Here is a 19,223-nt window from a genome sequence, read left to right on the forward strand (position 1 = left end):
TGTTTCTTTATCTGAGTATAGTGGACTCACATTGTTACATTAGTTTCAGATGTACAACATAGTGATTCAACTTCTCTATACGTTATGCTATGCTCGCCACAGGTGTAGCCACCATCTATCACCATATGACAGTAGCACAATGTCATCGACTATAATCCCCAGGCTGTGCCTTTTATTCCCCTGACTTATTTAGTCCATTCCTGGAAGCCTCTATCTCCCACTGGCCTTTGCTCATTATGGCCACCCCCCCATTCCCTTCCCCCTGGCAACCATGAAGTCGTCCTCTGTATTTTTAGGTCTGAATCTGCTGTTTGTTTATTTGTTTGTTTTTTTAAATTCCACATTTAAGTGGAATCATATGGTATTTGTCTTTCTCAGTCTGGCTTACTTCGCTTAGCATAATACCCATTAGGTCCACCCATGTTGTCACAAATGGTAAGATCTCATCCTTTCTTATGGCTAATATTCTATTGTGTGTATAAATATATATATATATATATATATTTATATATATCTCACATCTTCTTTATCCATTCATCTATTCATGGACACTAGTTTGCTTCCATATCTTTGTCTTTGTAAATAATGGGCTGCAGTAAACACAGGGATGCATATATCTTTCCAAAATAGTGTTTTCATTTTCTTTGGGTGAATTTCTAGTAGTAGAATCACTGGATCATAGGGTAACTCTATTTTTCATTTTCTGAGGAACCTCCATACTGTTTTCCTCAGTAGCTGCACCAGCTTGCATTCCCACCAACAGTGCACGAGGGTTCCTTTTTCTCCACATCCTCGCCAACACTTATTTCTTGTCTTTTTTATTTTAGCCATTCTGACAGGTGTAAGGTGATATCTCGTTGTTATTTTGAATTGTATTTCCCTGACCATCAGTGATATTGAACATCTTTTCATGTGTCTGTTTGCCATCTGTATGTCTTCTTTAGAAAATGTCTATTCAGTTCCTCTGTCCATTTTTAAATCAGATTGTTTTGTGTGTGTGTGTGTGTTCCTTTGGCATGTTTTTTAATTAGTAAAGAACAACAATAATGACAAAACATATAACCGAGAGGAGTTTCCCACAGTTAGATCAACATTATTTAAATAGTGGTACTCATCAAATACTTTAAACAATCTGAGATATAAGACATCTGGTTCATTTCAATAGCAATTTTGGCACAAGTTCAACCTTTTTTCTTTCATATTTTGGGGACAAGTAACTAACCTTTTGCAATATAAAATAAGACAAAATGATACTTCTAAAGCATACCTTACACAAAAATTGCTTTCAGAAGTATGGAAAATTTAAAGCCATAGAAGTATTAGAATAAAATATTGATGAATGTGGATTATACTTCTTTTATGGTATATGCTCAGCGCATGTTCCCTATTCCCAATGAGAACTGCCCGTTCTCCACATGCCCCTCTCAAGATGAGCCCCTTAGAGTTTGTGACTCCAACACTCCCTGGACACAATTTATGTTTTTGGATCGGAGGGAGGTCGCAGAATAGGCCAATCTACTGGGTGGACTGTGTAATTCGCTTCTCTTTCCCATGTGTTAAAATTGAGGTGAAGAGATGCTTAGTCTGCTCATCAGTCGTGCCAGAACGGAGGTAGCCACAATATGGATGAACAGAGTATCACAGAAGAAGAGGGAAGAGTGACATGGACGCTCAGAGAGAAGCAGAGAGGAGAAGTGAAGAGAGTGAAGCAGGTAAACTCAGACAAATGGGAAAGATGCTTTGGTTCCAGGTAAGGTTTTTAGTTCCGAGTTCCAGAATCTTATGTGGCCTGGTTGAATCTCTTATCTCCAGGTTCCAGTTTAGATCCCAAGTATTAAGACATATTTCCCTTTAGTTAAGCCAGCTTCTATGGCTTGCAAATAAAAAAGCCTAAACTGAAGCAATGGTCTTGGCAAAATTCTAAGTATGCTATCACAAGCAGTATCTGTAACAGAAAATTTCTTTGAAAAAAATCTGTCCTCATAAAAATTAAAAATCTCTCTACCTAAAAAAAATAACACACAGGATTAAATTAGAAGAGCAGTTGGGAACAGAGAACTACATATATGACTAAGAGCTACATTCTTACTATCACTGAAAATCCACAGCGAAAGGTAAATATGCTAATGGCAACATCAACAAGGACCTCAAAATCGGCCATTTCCCATAGGAGAAATACAAACAACCGATTTATATATAAAAAATTCAAGTGCAACAACAAACAAACAATGATGAAATACTATTTTTGGTGTATCGGAGTAGGTGAGCAGTCTCTTAACGGGCCTCCCACTTCCAATTTTGCGTTCACTGTGGTTTTTTAAAACACGGCAGCCCAAGGGCACCTCTTGAATCATAAGCGAGAACAAGTCACACCTTTATTCCAATCCCGCGTCTGGTTCCCGTCTTGTCTGGAGAAATCCATCACCCCAGGACCACATGGCAGCCCCCATTACCTCACTAACCACATCTCCCACTCTCCCCCTCGCCCCCTCCACTCCAGCTTCCTGCCTTCCTTCCTGTTGCTGTTTGAACACATGAGGTGTGATTCAGCCTCTAGAACCTGCTGTTCCCTCTGACCAAAATGCTCTTCCCCTGGATATCCTCACGCCCCGTTCCTTTCTCTCTTTCAAGTCTTTGCTGAAGAGTCACCATCTCAGTGAGGGGTTCCCTGTCCCCTGTACTTACAATGGACACCCCTCTCCCCGTGCACTCCCGCCTCCGTCCCCTGTTTGATATGTCTCTGTAGCACTTACCACCTTCTGGTACACCACATAACTTACTCACCTATTTCATTAATTGCCTATCTCCTCATACCTAGAATGCAAGCTCCACGAGGGCAGGGATTTACCCCAACCCTTAGCACACAGCCAAGCACATAGCAGGCACTCCAAAAACATTTGCAGAATGAACGAATGAATTTTAAAAGCATAGTATCAGTGTTCTGCCAAGTCTGGGAAGTGGTTACTTTCACACTGGATAAGAATGTGAATTGATGGGATGTCTCTGAAGGATGATGTGGCAAGAGGGGTCAAAAGTCTTAAAGATGTGTATCTCTTGTAGAACATTAATTTTACTTCTAGAAATTTATCATAAGGAAATAATATATTAGAACCTCTCTGGGGGGCGCCTGGATGGCTCAGTCATTAAGTGTCCGCCTTCAGCTCAGGTCATGATCCCGGGGTCCTGGGATCAAGCCCCACATCGGCCTCCCTTCTCAGCTGGGAGTCTGCTTCTCCATCTGCCCCTCACCCTGCTTGTGCTCTCTCTCTCTCTCTCTGTGTGTGTGTCTCTCAGCTGATTTATTTATTTATAAATAAAATCTTAAAAAGAACCTTTTTGGTTACAAAAAACAAGAAGCCACTTGGGCTAGTTTAAGTAATAATTGTGAAGTGATTTATTTCACAGGATTTATTACATTATAAGCCATACTACAAAGAAAGAAAGGGAGAATGCAAAATGTGGGAACTTTAGACATCTCTGCCACACCCACAGGCTTAGGTGAGGCTCCCCAGGAAACATTCAGAGATGGAGATTTGCGCGCAGAAAGTTTAGTGGGCAGTGTTCTTTGAATCAATCCTTGTAAGCGAGTGGGGAAAGGAGGACTGGCAGAGGGCAAAGCCCAACTGTGATTCCGTCATGATCAATGCCACAGTCAGTGGCACGGGGAGCTCTGGAGTTGTCCCATATTGAGGCAAGGAGCCAGGCTTTTATACCCACATATCAAACAATCTTTGGATGTAGGTTGCCCCTACAGAGGATGTGTGACCTTGGTCCAAGCAACTCTTTCAGCCCAAGGGCAAGTCCTGGGAAGAGACTCAGCTGTGAGCCATCAGCAATAGACATTCCTGGTATCTGGGAGAACGGATACCTCCATCCTGGTGGGAGGATCTGGACAGTACACCACAGCATGTACTCTACCTACAGAACTTATAGAAAGTTTACATTCTTCCAAGCCTTAGAATAATTGGAACCAGACACTTGGATGCCAACAGGGCTCTCTCTCATCTTTATTGTTTTTGATGCATCTCTTTCACTCTGGACTGTTTTCTCTTTCTTATTGCACATAGTCAAAGATTGCTTCCAGCAGCCCCCAATTTCAACATTACAGCTTCATCCTCAGAGGGTGAGTAATCCAGAATGGGCCAGCTTGGGTCGGTGTCCATTCACTGACCTACCAACGACTACAGTAGAGGGGAAAGGCACACGGTACAAACATGTTGTAACCATTTGGACTTGAGGAGGCAGAAAAATGGACAAATCCATGCCTGCATGTGCCATATCTATAGAGTCAGAAAAAAACTCTCAAAGGATATAAACTAAAATATAAACAGTGGTTATTTTTTAACTGTGGTAGTGGAATTAACAATGGTTTCTCTTTCCGCTTTTTCTTTCTGGGTGGATGTCTTTGTAACTGTTATATGTAGAGAAATAATATTCTTGTAATTGAAAATAGTTTTGGGGGCTTCCTGGGCGCATTCACTCAGTTAAGTATCTGACTCTGTTTTCAGCTCAGCTCGTGATCTCAGCATCCTGGGATGGAGCCCCACATCAGGCTCCACACTCAGTGTGGACTCTGCTTGTCCCTCCCCCTCTGCTCCTCCCTGCAGGGTTCTCTCTTTCAAATAACCAAATAAAAAAACATTTAAAAAGAAGGAAAGTAGTTTTTAAAAGGAAGAAGGCAGCACCTGTCTCTGGCCCTTTGCATAAAAAGGGCCACTAGTCATAGGGTATAGAAAGACTATTCATATAAAGTAAGATTTTCTGGGAACTGGTGTGAAAAAAAAATCTGGCTTGACTTTGCAAAGCTTATTCCGCTGAACTGCAAACAAACTAAGCATGGAAAAGCCAAATACTTAGCCGTTATAATTAACCTTCTTAACATCTCAGTGCTCCTTAATCCTCTATCATGTGACCACACTGTAAGCACCAGTTTTAAAACCTTCCATTTGCTTTTGCCAGAATGTAAACCATTGATGAGAATGTTATCAATATCCTAGCATGCTGCCCCCTAGGAGGTCCAGCACATAGACAGCCTGTTTGGAATCACTGTATTAGCTTTTATATTTACATTAATGTATTCAGCTGATGTTTGCTGAGTATCTGTGTGCTGCAAAATATAAAGAAAAGCACAGGGCACCTGAGCTGAGTGGCTCAGTTGGTTAAGCGCCTGACTCTTGGTTTCAGCTCAGGTCATGATCTTGGGGTAATGAGACTGAGCCCCACATTGAGCTCCGTGCTCGGTGTAGTCTGCTTGTCTCTCTCTCTCTCTCTCTCAAATAAATAAATAAATAAAATCTTTAAAGAAAAGAAAAACCCAATAGAACCCTACTCTTAATCAGCTAAGGATCCAATAGGTAGAAAGGTAGAAAGCATGTGCATGTATGTGTTATTCATAAGTATATATTCACAAATATATATGTTATATATGGGTGTATATATATACTCAGATAATTATAATAAAATGTAAAATGTAAAAATGTATTGAGACCCATACCTGGACTTGAAGGACAGAGTTCTCTGGGAATTAAAAGGACTGGTTACTTCCGGGTGGGTGGCTTGGAGAATTTCAGTTTAAATGATTGTTTGGGGATCTCAGCTGAACAATATCATTATACATTGTTTGTTTGGATGGTTTTCTTTGTTTTAAACAAACATCTATATTAGCATATCCCTCTACTGCCATGGTCTCTGCACAGGCTTGCAAACTAAAAGGAGGCCATAAAGAAGAACTGGCATTAAATATTTCCAGTTAAATGAAACTCTAACTCCAGTTTTAGGAGAGGGAAAAGAAGGTGGCGTTTTAAGGCCCCAGGTGTGTGTGTGGGGGGGTCTGAGAGTGTGGAAAGGACTGTGAAATGTGGGTGCTGTCAAGCCTGACTTTCTCCCTCTGAGAGATGCCTGGAGCTGACCCTGACTACTGTAAGAGAGGCAAACACCGGTTCTCCCTGAAGGAGATTGTACTGTTTAAAAAAAAAAAAAAAAGGGGGCTGGAGAAATGAATTAACTGTTTTATTCCATTAAGTAATGGGATAAAAATGCATGTTGAATGGTAGAAAGCCTAATGTTTCCCATCATAGTTGGGGAGGGGGAAAAAAGGCTTTTAGGGTTAAAAGGAGACTTTGCTTCAGTTTGCAGGGACAAACTAAATGCACTAATGCGCTGGGGATGGAAGAGGTGGGGGGCAACGGGCATGGCCACGCTGAGTGAGGACCAGATAGGAGAGCAGTTTCACATTCTGGATGTTTTCTCCTTTTTGTTAGGACTCGAGCTCTACTTCACCCCGTCTGTCTCTAGAGGTTATCTTTCTCCACTTCGCATTGTTCTTCAGAAGAAACACAGGAAACACAGGAAGACATACCCTAAGACAGCTGGTTTCCCTTCACAGCTCCAGAGCTACTAGGTGTTTATAGCGTTTTTAAAGCTTAGGAATCAGACTGATTAACCCAGAAAATAAGGAGCATTAATGAAGTCACTCATGGATACAATAAACACTGAACAGGGAGTTATTTACTCTACCTCAGATTAAAAATTTGAAATCATACTTGTCAGGAAAATAAATTTCATCCTGACACTCATCTGCTCCAGAACCTTTCCTCTTTTGACTGCTTGTAATTCCGGGGTGAGCAATGTCTGGGCTTTGTGGTGGCCCTTTTCCTTCTTCCTCTTCTTTCTACCACTTAGCCAGCTGCCTCCCATCGGTCACCATCATCCAGAGAGATTTCTGGGCAGGCTAGCCCTCTCCCAGCATTTTAAAAATTTAACTCCCCTCCAATTATATGATGTTTCTTTCATTTGGTCTGCCCAAAACATATATGAAAAATTTCTCTCAGAGCACTTTGCAAAATATTGAGTTCATAGGAGGTGCTTTGGATATACACGTGTTTTGCCTTATTAATTGGACTCTGTCTCTTTGGATATCTGACCTCCTGGCACATTATCATCATCAATAAATGAAGACAGGTATAATTCCTAAACTGGATTAAAATTGGAACATCAACTCTAAACTCAATTTTTTAAATAGCAAAATATTTGTTTATGGTATTAGACTAACTTTTATAATATAGGGTCCTCAACGAGCAAACTAATACTAAAGTAAATGAATATGTTAATGGTAAAAATTTATCTGTGGCTAGACCTTTTTATAGAGAATGGTGGTGTGCTCTAGTTAACCAAGCTTTGGAGCTTGGAGGTGGAAATCCTGGACTCTGAGATCCCCCTGACCCCTCAAGGTTGCTGTGAGGTTCAAAGGAGAAAATGTGGGCGCCTGGGTGGCTCAGTTGGTTAAGCGACTGCCTTCGGCTCAGGTCATGATCCTGGAGTCCCGGGATCGAGTCCCGCGTCGGGCTCCCTGCTCGGCAGGGAGTCTGCTTCTCCCTCTGACCCTCTTCCCTCTCGTGCTCTCTCTCTCTCATTCTCTCTCTCAAATAAATAGATAAAACCTTAAAAAAAAAACAAAACAAATGAGAAAATGTACTCAAAGCATTTCACACAGTTGCCCGCACTCATTTTAGGCTGGGGACAAAATTCTCTAGAGTTTTGTCTTGGTGGTCTTTCTTACCATCTCACTTTCTAATGGAAAGGCCAGATTTCTCAGCTTTTTTTTTTTTTTTTTTTTTTTTGGTTCAGAATCAAGGTTAGTGGACAGAGAAAGACTAGAACTGAGAGGCAGGAGGACAGGGAGCAAGATTCTTGCTGGCTGGGCTAGTTCCTGCATCTTCCAAAGAGTGAGGAATTTAGGTACCAGGTGGAGGTTCAGGAGAGTAAACAGAAACGCAGAGACCAGTCTGCGCAAAGCGAATAGTGAAGGGGGAGAGGGCAGGGAGGCCATGGACTGAGAGGGCTGGGAGAGAATTTCGGAGGCTCAAGAGCGCTCTGCTCCAAAACAGGTACAGGGTATGATGATAAAAGAGGAAAGGGGGTTTCAAGAAGTGTTCCTGAGAGGTTTGCAGTGGATACCCTATAATCTTCTTCGTGGAATGCAAATAAAGACTATAGCTCCTTTTTAGTTACTTTTGCCATACAGAGTCTTGCTCAGAATGCAGCTGAGGCCATTTGGGGTCCAGGAGTAGATTCATCTTATGATTAGCCCTATAGTTTTTAGCCAATTATTAACATAAATGAATACTTACCCATCCCTAAATATTGTTTATACAAATATAAAGCCTGCTGGTTCATCACATACGACCAGACTTGGAATCCCAGCTGAGGGTCAGCTGGAAATCCTAAAACATACAGAAAATAATTTTCCTGATGTTGAACAATTGTGTATTTTGAAAGAGATTGAAATTATTTTAAAACTGGAAAATTAGTGACAAAACAAGTGACCAATTTTACGAAAAAGAAATCCAACTATTTAGTTGGCAGTACCTAATAGATAAGCACATTTTGCAAAATAATCGAATACAATTTTTGTTTCCTACAGGTTGTGTTGGTGATGCCACCACGACTATAAATAGTCTGGGAAGCAGATATATATGAGGTTCAAGAATTGGGCATTGCTTTTGTTTGTGGGAAAAGATGGCTTAGTGAGGAGAGGATTGGTTTGCCCAAGACTTGGGTGCTTACTTTCAGAGAAAATCGGGCTTTTACTAAACATTGAGGAAGATAATCCTCACAGAGAGAGGAAGAGGGGTGCCTGGGTGGCTCAGTCGTTAAGCATCTGCCTTCGGCTCAGGTGATGATCTCAGGGTCCTGGGATTGAACCCCACATCGGGCTCCCTGCTCCGCGGGAAGCCTGCTTCTCCCTCTCCCACTCCCCCCGATTGTGTTCCCTCTCTCGCTGTGTCTCTCTCTGTCAAATAAATAAATAAAATCTTTAAAAAAAAGAGAGAGAGAGGAAGAAAAACCATATTTATTACATGTCCACTCTGTGCTTTATTTAATCCCCAGAATGACCCTAAAAGGCAGACATGTGTGAGTCGCCTGCCCAGCCCCTTCTCTTTCCTCCAAGCTCTGTACTGGGTTTTCTTTAAGGAATTCACTTCAGCCATGAGGTTTGGAAGGGTTAATGCACTTGGTTTGGGGTAACCTGTGATTGGCCTGCACTCACCCCTTCTCCCTGGCCACAGCAGTGACTCATGGATGGGCACATAATCCAACTCAAGCCAACAAGAGTGAGATATTCCAGGACTTTCTCTTCCCTTGGATGGAGAGGTAGGACTCTGTAATGTCTAGAACCTCTAAACCATTTTGCTACCACAAGGGGAGATTCTGGGAGATGCCATGAGCAGGGGGGACTCTGTGTTATATAAAGACTAGGAATAGAGAGACTAAGTCCTTGGGGATATTTTTTGCGCTACTGAATCAGCCTTCCCTGAAACTCACCCTGACTCTGGGTTGGTCCATGTCAGGGCCAGTAAATTTCCTTTGTTTGTTTAAGCCAATTTGAATTAAGTTTTCTGTCAATTGCAACCAAAAGGTTGCAAACCAGGTGATACAGTGAGTACCTCTATTTTGCAGAGGAGGAAATTGAAGTCCTGAAAGATTTCAATCTGCTTCCAGTCACATAGTGAGAGGAGAAGCCAACATTTGAAGCCAGATCTTCCTTTTTTTTTAAGATTTTTAAAATTTATTTATTTGAGAGAGAGAGAGAGAGAGAGAACGCAAGCAGGAGGAGGGGCAGAGGGAGAGAGAGAGTGAGGATCCCAAGCAGACTCTGTGCTCAGCACAGAGCCTGATGCAGGCTTGATCCCCTGAGATCATGACCTGAGCCGAAATCAAGAATCAGATGTTTAGGGGCGCCTGGGTGGCTCAGTTGGTTAAGTGACTGCCTTCGGCTCAGATCATGATCCTGGAGTCCTGGGATCGAGTCCCGCATCGGGCTCCCTGCTCAGCAGGGAGTCAGCTTCTCCCTCTGACCCTCTTCCCTCTCGTGCTTTCTATCTCTCATTCTCTCTCTCTCAAATAAATAAATAAAATCTTTAAAAAAAAAATCTTAAAAAAAAAAAAAAAGAGTCAGATGTTTAACCAACTGAGCCACCCAGGCGCCCAGGAAGCCAGATCTTTCTGACCAGTGTTTTTCAAGATGTACTGTGGCATTGGAGAAGTCTAGGGAGGTAGCAGATAACAAGTCCCCACTCTCACCCCTAGATTCCATTAAATCCAGTGTTTTATAAGTTAATGTGTTTTTTAGGCTGTTTCCACTCAGTATTAAGAAGAAACAAAATGTTCAGAAAACTTCTTTTCATCATGCCTGGTTTCTGAGTTGTAGAAAGGTCCACTCTAGTGCTCAGCCTTTCTTCTCTTTATGGCTAGTATTCTTTATTCCTAACTCTCTAAAAGTTAGCCTCATTTTCCCAGGATATCAGAGGTGTTGGGTGACATTTCCTGTAACTGTTTAAAGGCTAGGCTCTCTGAAAGTTCAGACAGAATTCTTAGTACTTGGGAACAATTGCAATAATAGGTGGGTAGGGCTTGAAGTAAGAGCCACGGTCATTGTTTTTCTTCCTTTACAGAGATAATCAGATTCACCTTTCGGAAGGTCAGCTCTGACCATACCACTTTACAAATACTTGCCCTGGTTTCCTGTCCATACCAGCAACCTCCAAAGTAGAGTGTACACACCGCCAAGACTTTCATTGTTTTATGGAAAGAAAAAGTAAGACTTCTATGTATAGTTATTATTTTTATAAGTGAGAAGAAAATTAAGCTTTATTAGTATTTCATGTACAGATTGACAGAGATTCGCTTCCTCACTTTGTATGTTGGAAAATCCCGCATCCCATACAACGTGTGCAAGTTATCCTGGGGAAAGAAAGGGAGTTTTCCTCTAGGGTGGGGTTGACAGTACCGTTGACTCATCTTTTCCCATTTGGCTCATTGCAACTTAGTGAAATTTACATAGCCAAGTTAGTTGGATTTATGGGTTATAGTATATGCTTTTTAACTAAACTGAATCCTCCCAAACGAACAGATGCCTTTAAAAGATCCTTTCAAAGAAATCCGGCATTGAAAATCATCCTAATAATACAAGCACAAGTAACTTTAGAAGAAATGGCAGAACTGACATGACTCCTACATTTGGTGCCACAGCGCTCTGTCAGTCAAGTTGTGAAGTAAAGAGATGATGATATAAGATCTGACTAGAAGCTGACTAAAAATCCAGAAATTATCAGGGAGCCTTTAAAATGTGGGTTTATGTTATTAATGATAAACTTCACCTTCAGGGTGTATTGTGCCTTGAGTTATTAGCTTATAACACTAGCACGTGTGTGTTTGTGTGCGTGTGTATGTATATTCACATATTTTCATATATTGGTGGGTAGTAGAAAATTTGTTACTGGAAAATAGGGCTTAAAAATTTTGAGACCAGACCTTTGCAAAACGAATCCAAATTCCCAGTTGCCTCAAGTACTTGCAGAAAGCCAGCAGGGTTCCGATAACATAATAAGTTTTGAGGCAACAGGTTGGCCTTCTATATATGTCCCTGACCTACATGTCTAGCCTCTCCTCCCATAAGTCCTTGCTACAGCCAAATTGTCCTGCCTGTGATTCTTCTGTCATCATTTCCCACCTCTTTCCCCAAGAGTTTTGTCATGCTCTTTTCTCTTACCTAAGCCCTACTTTTCCCTGTCTCTATTCTGTTTGCCTAATTTCTGTCCATACCTCAAAGCCTAGCTTCATCCTCAAGGAAGACTTCATCCATTTTATCAGCTGGGAATAATTTTTCTCTGCTCTGAACTTCCACAGTATTTAATCTGTATCCCTCTTATGGCCTTGTCATTGTCCCATTTATAAGGATTATCCCCAAGGACTGCAAATTTTTAAAGATCTGAATACATGTTTGGTTCATCTTTGACTCCTTTGCTAGATTCTAGCACAATGCCTGGTATATATCATAGGTCCTTAGTAAATATTTGTTGAGTGAATGAAGGATGGATGGATGGTTTCCAATGGTGCATTGTCCTAAATGTCTGACATACGTTCTATTTTACAACAGTATACAAAGGAGTTTTATGAAAAATCCATCACAGGAGTAGACAAGATTTGAGCCCAGATTGTGATTTTAATCATGGAAATACACTTCTCTTTTTTTTTTTTTTAGCTCTGTTATTTAATTAGAGATTGTGTAATTCTCACCCAGAGTTCATAGCTATTTAGCTGATTTATAACTCACAATGTAATCAACTTGAATAAGTCATCTTATTGTGGACACCCACATTAACCAGAAGAGCCATGGCCATATTAGGGATATTTGATTTGCAGCCAAAGCTCCTTATACCCTCTTGAAAACAAAATCTGGCAGAAATCCAACTGCTCAAGTCAAATAGACATTTAGCTTACACTGTGCATTAGATATGCCTGGTGACCTCAGAAAAACACACACAAATGGAAATGCTGGCTTAAAGTACTATAATATGATTAGAGTTCAGACAAGAACTTTTACTTGAGGGCAGCCATAATTGCTGCACTTTTAGCTAATGTGCACTTGAAAATGTATTTGCTTTTAAGCCTATAAAAAATTCCAAAAGATCTCCTATACTATTGACCAGGAAATAAGTATTCTCTTAAACGTGTCTTGAAAACAGCCCACTTTTACCCTTTCTTTTTCCCTGGCCACTCCAAACCTGTGGTCATTTTGACATTTCAAAAAAAATCCCATCACAAAGTTAAAAAAAAAAAAAAAGGACCTGTGGCATTTAGAAGGTTCAAACCTAGGACTCATAGTAATACCTATGGTCCCATCACCTATTGGACTAAAATTTCCTCTTCAAGCTGAGCAGTTAACAAGAAATCAATTATCTTGGGTCAGGGATAGAAGACCTCTATGGCCTGATTTTGAATTTCAATTTCCCTTCCCTTCATACCTACACACACACACACACACACACACACACACACACACACACAGCCTTTCTACAAATACTTTCACTTTGGAAGTGATATAATAAGGGCTGAACAAACACTGCTCAGTAATATACAATTCCAAATCTGTGCCTAATGAGCCAAAAGCCACCTCCTGTTTTAGCATAATTTTGGTGGGATTATTTTCTGCTACTTCATAAGGAACACTGCAGGGGAATGGAGAAAGTTTTCAATTCTTAAGGATTCTTATGTATTTTTCAAATGTTACTTCATTTCTAAGATCCACAATTGCTCCTATGGATATAATTTAGGCACCCTCTGGTGGTCACTAGAACACAACTAACTCTCCTAAACATTACTTTGAATTGCTTAAGCTGAAAGGCCAAATTTATCGTTTATGACCTAAATTTTTTTTCTTGAGTAGTTTTGTCAACTAAATCTTCACATTCAAAGCAAATATTGCTTCCATTACTTGTATGTAGATGCCTTGCCCTATGAAAGTGCTATTTATCAGTCATGAAATGCCATACAAATATTAGGTAAGATATTAATTCAGAAAGATAAAGATTACTTTATCTTCAGAAAGATAAAAGCAGGGGACTCATCCGGATTAGGGGAAATACTACTAAAACATTATTAGAAACATTAAGGAAAACCATATTAGGAAAACATTATTAAAAACAGACCAAATCCACTCTAAGCACATTCACACTATGGCAATAAATACTCCGGTAACATAAATATCGGTCAGAGAGAATGTTATAATTGTGATTATTTTAAATAAATAATTTAAACCTTAATCAGTCTGAAGATTGTTTCTATCACATTAGCAGAAATATGCTCTGTGAGTTTTTCACCACCAGCAAACTTCGGCACTATTTTGGGAACAGTGCTAATAGCACTGGTATTCCTAGTGTTTAAAGCTGTGTTGACATGATAAAGTGCTATAATTTCAACTTGTTATCGTGAAGCAGAAACCGCCTCATTAATTTCTGCTTCATTCAAAACTGAGGAACAAATCAATGTTTACCAGTGGGAACAAAGCTAAATGAGTAACAAAAAGAAAACCCAAAACACTTGCAATATGTCATTAGTTTAAAATGTAGAAAAGAATTTTAAAGGGCTGCCTAAATTCTGTTTTGTCCACAAAACTTACATAAAAATAAGAAACTGTTTTAGTAAATTTGACATAGATCGTTCAGTGCATACTTTAAATTTTAATCCTGTTAAACCTGAGAAGAGAATATAATAATTATAACATCAGGGTAACATACTGCAGATGAAATCACAGTATTGGTATCTTAATAAAATATGACTTCTTTACGGTACTGTCTTTATGAAAATGTAACCTATGACTCAGACTTACCAGATATACCAGCACCTTAAATATACTGAATACATAAATGATATATTGAATATTCAAATAAAAATATCTTCTGTTTTATCCATAATCCAGTTAATTTAAATATTTTAAAATATCGCAGAATGACAGCTTAACCTAAAAAGGACATTAGAGATAACTTAGTCCCATCCCTTCATTTTACCAATGAGGAAGAACCAGAAAGAGTAAAACATTCGTCTAAAAATCTAACAAATAAGTAACAGAGCAAACAAATCCAGTCATTCTAGGTGTTTCTTGTTAAGCACAAAATTAAATCTTTGAATGAAAACATCAATGTTTTAAAAGTCAACTCATTCTTCACCCTTTTAAATAAACAGTCTAAGGTACCACCCATAATAATCATCCCTAATTGGTTAACGCCCTTCCTTACATTGAGTCTGTGGCTGAAAGGCTTTTGCTTTATTTCCAGCTAGGTGAGAAAAGCAACACTCTCTATTTCTCATTAGATAATACAATAATATAAAAATCAATATTATTTTCAAGACATAGCACTTTGCTCAAGTAAGTATAGAAAGCATTTTGTTATTAGGAAGTCAGTTGAATCACTTGTGGAGAAAGCTAGATGTTTAAAAAGGGAAACATAGTAACATTGAGCTGTATTGTTTCAAATAGTATCCTAAAAAACTCTCTTGGGAGAGGTGTGTGTCTGTGTGTTTTGCGGTAGGAGGGCCCAGACTTGTACAGAAAAGAGAAACGGAGGGAAGAATGTCCCCACCTGAGCCTAAGTTGGATCTATCACTAAGATTCAGCTGTGTGAAGCCACAACTAGTGGGTGCAAACCTGGTCTGATAACCAAAGCTTGGCTGTATAATAATGGGAGTGTGAGTCTGACCACAGGATTGTTAATTTCCCTCTGCTGCGCAGGATAAGCCCCCAGGAGGCAGCGAGAATTACCAGCATACTGAGCTGTACCAGCAAAACACTGATGCTCTGGTACCTCTCTAAAGAGAGTTTCACAAAGAGAAGAGAAAAGCACTTTTTCTCTCAACCTGATTGGACACATAGTTCTAAGTTGAAGAGCATGTGAATAAAGACCCTTTGAGACAAAATTCAGCTTCCCAAAATGCAAGAAGACCCAAACATGCAAAATGACTGAGGACAAAATGCTCCCCTTGCCACTCTGCTTCTAATACTAAACAGATTTTTCTTTTTAAATTCAAACCATGTATTCTCTAAATTGGTGGGGGATGGAGAGTGGGGGAGGTGGTCAGGGAGAACACCAGATGCCTCAGATTTTTCTATTAGTTCTGCCACCAAAAGGTGTACACATTTGGGAAAATCTTTTGACCACTGGGCCCTCAATTTCCTTATCTTTAAATTAGGGGAGTTTGGTACCTTCCTGTTCCAAAATTCCATGCTTCCATGTGAAAAGTAAAAAATTTTAATTATAAATGTAAAACTTTCTGAAATTACAAAGGGCATCTGGGTCCCTGAATAGGCCATAATCCCCCTGACATTTGGTGAGTGTATATATTTACGTAAGCATTTTCCAGGAAGAGGGACAGAGTGTCTTTATCAGAGCCTTAAAGGGAAATTAAGTTGCAAAAAAGGTTGAAGATCACTGGTTGAGGCAGCAAATGCTGTCTTTAGTTTTGGACGTATCTGATTGCAGAGCAGATCAGCAGCAATCTTTACACGGTTGTAAAATCTGTCCCACAAAGCCTTCTCAAGGATCTCATTTATCTTCATGAGCTGTGTGTTTCTAATTTTTCACCAGCAGAAAGGCCATTCAAAATCAAGAGTCCTTTTCATTAAAGATTTAAAATTGTGGGGATTTCAAGATTTATTTTGTTTGATATTAGTAGCTAAAGGAGAACCATTTTAGTACATCGGAAAATTTCAAGCATTCAGCATCTTACACATTTGCCTGTTCATGTTGAATTATTTTACTATTTCTTTTTTCTTGAGTTAACTGGCATGAAACAAAAGGCTTGGCTCCTCCTTCCAACGGGCTTTTCTTTTTCTTCTGATGTTAGAGTCTGTTGTGAAATGATGATGAATTAACTGTTGGTTCTATTGGTAGTGGTAATTTTCATTTTTGTAACGATTTGATCCTCAAGATACATTAAATAGAAGATATTTATATAATAATCTAAAAAGAATTAGTTGAAAATTAGAGAGAAGCAGAAAATGACATTAGGGAGTCTGAGGAACTGTAAGAGGAAAGATGCACGCGGGAAGACATGAGAACCAAAGAGAAAATCTACATGATTAGATGCTGCAACAGTATCCAATCCCTAAGCGAAAGAAGAAAGAGGGGGAATTTTTTTTTCCCAAAGGAACAAACATAGCAACTAGAGAATACTGAATTTTTGAATACACTAAATGAAAACGACACAAAAACATCATAACCGAGCTTTTCAAGAACATCTTTCGGCTGATAATCTCAAGGAGTTATACGGCTTTTCGTTAATTAAGGCAAAGACAGAGGCGAGCAAAGAACATCACAAAAAGAAGGATGTTGCCAGTGATTATCAGATAAATGCAGAAAGCTCAGGGGAACAATCTTTTGTGGTATAGGAGAAGTGCCAATCAGTGCGAAACGTTAATTTTTCCTGAGACGGTATCAAGGAGGTGTAAAGTAAAAGGAAGAAAATTAGGTTTAAGCATTGGCCTGGTATCAAATTATTTTTAGGTAATCCCTGATGCTTTTTAAACGACTCCTGGATTCCTCGGATGTGACAATCTGATCAGTACTCCCAGGGGCTCCCAAGTCCGAGTGTAAGGGAAGGCAACAGTCAGGGTCTCTGTTCGACTCCAGGCTCCCTTCCCGAGTCCCGGAGCTTCAGGTCACCGGCTCCAGACTCTCCGTTAACCCCGAGGGCGCCGGGCGGGAGATTTATCCTCAAACGAACCCGATCCCCGGATGACCCTGCTTGGGAGACTTGGATTCATGGAGCATCCTCCTGTGACTCTTCTTCTTTCGAGTAACAGCTCCGTTTTTCTCCTCTCCGCGCCTCCTCAAATCCCATTCAAGAAAAATCCCAGGGATTTCAGCTAAAACGCACACCAACCCCGCCCCCCGCCGGGCTCCCGGAGGCCGCCTCCCCAGCGGCTGGGGCGGCTCCTCCCGGCCCGCGGCAGGAGGGGCGCGCGCCCCCGGCCCCCGCGCGCGCCCGTTGCTATGGGAACGCACTGAGTTCGGCCGCCCGAGGGGGAGGCACGAGGAGGCGCAGGGGCAGATCCAGTGGGAGACGCTATCGCAAGATGGCGTCTGCGAGGCCGCGGGATGCGGAGTGAGCGCGCCCCGCCGGGGGCCCTGCGAAGCTGCTCCTCTCCCCGCCGCCGCCGCCACTGCGGCGCCGCCTCTCCGCCTGCCATTGCGCCGCGGCCAAGCCTCCCGCCTCGCAGGTACTGCCGCCCGCGCGCGCGCTCCGCGTCGTGCACAGATGGCAGCGACAAGTGCCGGCTTGCCTAGGGCTAGCGGGTCTCCCCCGGTGCGGGTGCGCCTGACAATAACGCATAAATAACTTTTTCTTGCAGCGGCACCCTGCGCCCCGGCCTGCACCCTCCCCGGGCTCCCGCGCCCCACCACGCCCCTCCGACTCCCCGCTCCCTCCGAGGTGTGAGCGCTTCGGGCCGATGCGGTGATCTCTGGCCCGCCCGGGAGGAGCGCGTGGACCTGCGGGCGGCGGCGAGCAGTTGGCGAGCGCCTTTACAATGGCCCTGACCCTGTTTGGTGAGTACAGCCCTTTGCCCGCGCCCCTGCAGGTGGGCCGCGCCCCGGGGGCGGGGGCCCGGAACGCCCGGGGAGGGGATGCGGCGCGCGGTGTCGGGCGCGGGCCCGAGCCGGGGAGCTGGGGCGCCCCGGGCGCCGGGCTTGCTCCCTCGCGCCTCTCCCATTGTTTCCTCTCCAGGCAGGGCCGATGGGCGTGTGCTCCCTGGCCAATTCTGGGCTGGGAGTCTGTGAGGTACTGGGTGTTTTGTAAACGCAGGATTCTTTAAGATGCCAACTTGGGAGCGAAGTTAGCTGGTTGTTTCCAAACCTACGTTTCTCAAGTCAGTAAATAAAGATCCTGGAAAGTTTATTTATTTTGAACAAGATGTCTGTGCATCCCAGTCTCCCCGGAATTGCCAAATGTATGTGTTGAGTCTTGTCGGATTTTGGGGCGGATTTTTTGGAGACGGTGTATTTCGTTGGAAACAAGAATAAGTGGTGAACTGAATATTTGTTAAGATGGAAAATGTTTGCTCTAACAAACACGAGAGCAGACAGAAGAAAGTTCGTTCCTGGAAGATAAGTGATCTCGGGAGAATAACTTCGAGTATTTTAGGAAAGAAATGTTATTTCTGTGATGTAATTACTGCAACACTATTGTTTCAGTGGTTAAGACTTCAAGGTGTTTTTTGTTTTTTTCCCCCTGGAAGCTATAATGACAATGGGTTGGGAAGAAGGGCTGAAAAGATAAATTGTGTCCTATTACCCAAATAGACTATGGTACACATGTACCTCCCTTTAAGAAAACTCAGTATGTGAAAATGTGGATGTTCAAAGTAGTATGGTATGTACTAATGTGAAACTGATAGCTACACCGACGGTCTTAGTAAGTTACTCACAGTATCAAGTTTCCAGTTATGTTTTAATTATGTCATCTGATCAAGCAAGTTATAGGCATCACATACCACAAATTCTTTTTCATATAAATTAGAGTGAATTAATCTTCTGGAATCAAAGAGTTACATTTATTTAATCATCTTATTTTATAAATTAAATTCAGATGCAGGGAGACTATTTTCCAAGGTCACATGGCCCTTTTGTGGCAAAACTGAGCCTAGAACACAATTTGCCAGTCTGCAGTGAGGGGTATGTTTACTTTGCCAGAATACCCACAGTACTAGAAATGACATTTCTTATTTGGTGTTGGTTCTTCATAGGTGCTTTAAAAAAATGTTTCTTCTTTCTCTGAAAGAAATAAAACTCTCACTGTTGTTTTTCAATAATTTGTGTCTAATCTGCATCATCTAGTAGAGCATTTTTTCTTAAGTGTGGATTTTTCTTTTGTACCAAAGTTAAAAA

General features: G+C 41.4%; 1 protein-coding gene across 1 annotated transcript in view; it reads left to right on the plus strand.

Moving 5' to 3' along the window:
• Positions 1–17,376: 17,376 nt before the first annotated feature.
• CHN1 (chimerin 1) overlaps positions 17,377–19,223 on the plus strand; it is a 195,002-nt gene continuing 193,155 nt past the window's right edge. Inside the window, exons 1-2 of the mRNA XM_025849933.2 lie at positions 17,377–17,557; positions 17,690–17,885. Of these exons, the coding sequence (XP_025705718.1) occupies positions 17,867–17,885 (19 nt within the window). The 5' untranslated portion in view covers positions 17,377–17,557; positions 17,690–17,866. The remainder of the gene's footprint in view (positions 17,558–17,689; positions 17,886–19,223) is intronic.

The sequence above is a fragment of the Callorhinus ursinus genome, unplaced genomic scaffold (genome assembly GCF_003265705.2).
Source record: "Callorhinus ursinus isolate GAN/ISIS: 27379988/994484 unplaced genomic scaffold, GSC_fseal_2.0 scaffold2, whole genome shotgun sequence".
Taxonomy (NCBI): Eukaryota; Metazoa; Chordata; class Mammalia; order Carnivora; family Otariidae; genus Callorhinus; species Callorhinus ursinus.